General features: G+C 43.5%; 1 protein-coding gene across 1 annotated transcript; it reads left to right on the forward strand.

Moving 5' to 3' along the window:
- The first annotated feature begins 534 nt into the window (after window positions 1-534).
- On the forward strand, window positions 535-1,479 carry LOC109748066 (mavicyanin-like). The gene has a single exon (XM_020307125.3). The coding sequence runs from the start codon at window positions 691-693 to the stop codon at window positions 1,216-1,218; it is 528 nt and encodes a 175-aa protein (XP_020162714.1). The 5' UTR covers window positions 535-690; the 3' UTR covers window positions 1,219-1,479.
- The last annotated feature ends 1,681 nt before the right edge of the window (window positions 1,480-3,160 follow it).

Genomic DNA, 3,160 nt, shown 5'->3' on the forward strand with positions numbered 1-3,160 from the left:
AACCTAATTCAAGTCATATATTACAAAAAAAATATACCAATATAAGCTTCAGATGTTCTATTTTCAAACGGTATAATTTTTGTGTTATATAGTTTATATTAGAGTGATAAAATTAACAACCTAGGTATACGCGCAGGACTTGTAAACTGAAACGGAGGTAGTATGCTCGTGCGAGCATCCGGATCTATCGAGGACAAGGTCCACTGATGGCTACTGATGATCTCCTAACTAATTGCTTGGACATGGTCTACTGACAATTTGGTTGCTAACCGTTTTCTCCCCAGACCTGGTCTACTGACGGCTACCGACCTCATCTTCTCCATTGTTAGTTTTCTATTAAAGCTATGGAGCCCAGCATATATATATTAATATCAGTTTCAGGAGATAAACGTGTACGATGTTATTTTCATGCATGTTAGACGACCTACTCTATGTCACCTCGTCAACGCGCTTACAATCGATGATCCTTGAACACATCCATCGCCTATATATGTCGACACACTAGTATCAATGATCTCACAAGACCATCCATCCTGCAGCCATTTCTCTCATTAGCTTCCTTGGAGCTTGTGATCGTTAGTGATCAGACAACATAACCAATTTTCTCTCTAGCGCTAACTTCCACCCGCCATCATATTATTATTGTGAGTCACTACTAAGTCAGCTAGCTAGTAGATCCATATTTAACCCATGGGGACCAAAGCTCTTATTCTCATCACCGTGGTCATCGCCATGCTTGGGATGGCGCTCGGCGCCAGCCACACCGTGGGAGCGCCGGACGGTTCGTGGGACCTTCGAACCAACTACTCCCAGTGGGTTTCCAGAATCAGGTTCACCATCGGCGATGAGCTCAAGTTCCAGTACTCCACCGCCGTGCACAACGTGGTGGAGGTGAGCAAGACAGGGTATGACTCTTGCAACGACTCTAGCCCCATAGCGAGTTTCCCAACTGGTAACGATGTTGTTCCGCTTGCCACCGTCGGGACCCGGTATTTCATCTGCGGCGTCTCTAGGCACTGCGACGCCGGCATGAAGGTCGAGGTCAACGTCAAGTCTAAAGTAGTGCGAACTATGCAGCGGTGCCGACGGACAGGGAACCGACGTCGTTGCCAGTCCGAGACAGTATTAAGCTCATCTGCGGCGGCTGACGTTGATCAGTCTGCGGTGGCCCGGCTCGGTCTGATTGTTGTTGCGGCTGGTCTTATGTTGTTCTTTTAGAGTGAATGATGATTGTGGTCCTTTTTTCCTTGATCAGTCGTAAGATGGTCCCTTTGTGTATTAAATTTAATTCTTTCATTAAATGTAATTGCATTCATTATAATTGGATTCAAGACATCTTCTTGGAAAAACCCATGTAATAACCAAGCGTATAACCATGAAATAACTTTATCAAAGATGTGTTGGCTGCAATGACATTACATGATTACATCCATCCATTATATACAACAGAAATTCAAGCAGAGCTAAATTCGTCTAGATAAATAACATGATTTTCATGGCCAGCGGGCAAACACCACTGCAAATTTTATATCATTAGGAAGTGTATGTACGCACTGGTTTGAGATAAGAAAAAAATAAGATAAATGAAAAGGAAAACAAACCCTAACAAATTGAGCCAAAAAAGCAGAAACATAAATTACAAGAGTTCAGCTTGCCAAGCCTTGAAAGCATTGTCATATTTCGTTTTCAGCTTGTGTCCCAAAAGAATTAGTGAAGGTACTGAAAACCGTCAGTAGTCCGAAGAGGATAATGCGCAAGATCGGAAGTACCGGAGGGGATTCACACGTGGTGAGTGTACGCAGGTTGGGGCCCTCATCATGGACGTAAGAGCCTACTCCTACTTTGGATTTGATTGATGGGGAAAAATGTCTCGTATGAGGGGGTATGTGGTGATAATGCTATCGAGACGATGATGCTATAGTTAGATGCCTCAAACTACCCCTGGTCTCGTCTTATAAAGGTGTTCGAACTACCCCTGGTCTCGTCCTAAGGTCCGGATCGGACGAGGGCTTCTTGACTTGAACGCCAAGATGAGATCCTCCCGGAAGGAGCGCTTCCCGCGGAGCAAGGATCCTAGGCCACACCTTGGTTATTGGGCCTTGAGGCCAGCCCATTGACCGCTTCCTAGCTAATGGGCCACCCTAGGTTTAGTACACCGTGTGTATTTCTCAAGCTTGTCTAGAATTTTGGCTATGCTTCTCTCGGAATCTCCCGATATGAAATCGTGTTGGGCTCCTCCTGTGTCAAATAAACCACACCAACATCAGTTTTCTTGATGTCTCCATTAACTAACTGTCTGGACTAGGCCTCGATAGTGCGATGCAACCTAGCTTCAGAACTTCTTAGGGAATCTTCGGACCCTTCCATATTTGCTTCTTGACCACCCGTAGTGAAGGCCTATAAAAGACCGGCGTATATCCTTACATGCACAATGACATCATGCTTGACCACCAAATCATTCAGGCATTGAATATCTATTTGAACCGAGCCATAACTGACCCAGGTAGGGATCGAAGCGTCGTTAATATAACTAGATGATACCCATTGCATTCCCGCGGGATTTGATTAATCTAATGAGATTTGATTGTATTTAACATGAGTGTTTGGGTTAACACTAGGATAAATGAAAATAAGAACACATATGAAATTGATTATAAGTACGCAGAATGTTTACATTTAATGTATAAGTAGGATGAAATTCTCATGCAAGGGTGCATGTTGAGGTGGAATTTTTCCATGCATGATTGCATGTTAAGATGGCATATTTACATGTTAAGAATAATTTATTGGTGAAGATCATCTATTTAGTTATATAGGATATATGACAACTAATTGGCTAATGACCTGATAACTAAGTTGTTAAGTATTGCCTTTTTGTCAAAACATGTCGACATGAGATCTATTATCAAAGATCTCACGCTGCAAAGCTAAAGGTGGAAATGGATCGTCAATCGGATTAATGTGTTGCGATATGGAATTGGTAACAAATTTAAATTTGATGGAATCTTTAGTTATATCAACACACACACGCGCGCGCGCGCGCGCACACACACACTTGTGTGTTGTGGCGCATGCATGCGTGATGGATGAGAGGGGGAGGGGGGCGGGGTGTGATGGCACATGGGTCCCTAGTCCGCTCATTGATAATATGACAGCTTAG

The sequence above is a fragment of the Aegilops tauschii genome, chromosome 1 (genome assembly GCF_002575655.3).
Source record: "Aegilops tauschii subsp. strangulata cultivar AL8/78 chromosome 1, Aet v6.0, whole genome shotgun sequence".
Lineage (NCBI taxonomy): Eukaryota > Viridiplantae > Streptophyta > Magnoliopsida > Poales > Poaceae > Aegilops > Aegilops tauschii.

What these genes read in the sequence shown, in the direction of transcription:
- LOC109748066 (XM_020307125.3), top strand. Translation starts at nt 691, where the DNA reads ATGGGGACCAAAGCTCTTATTCTCATCACCGTGGTCATCGCCATGCTT.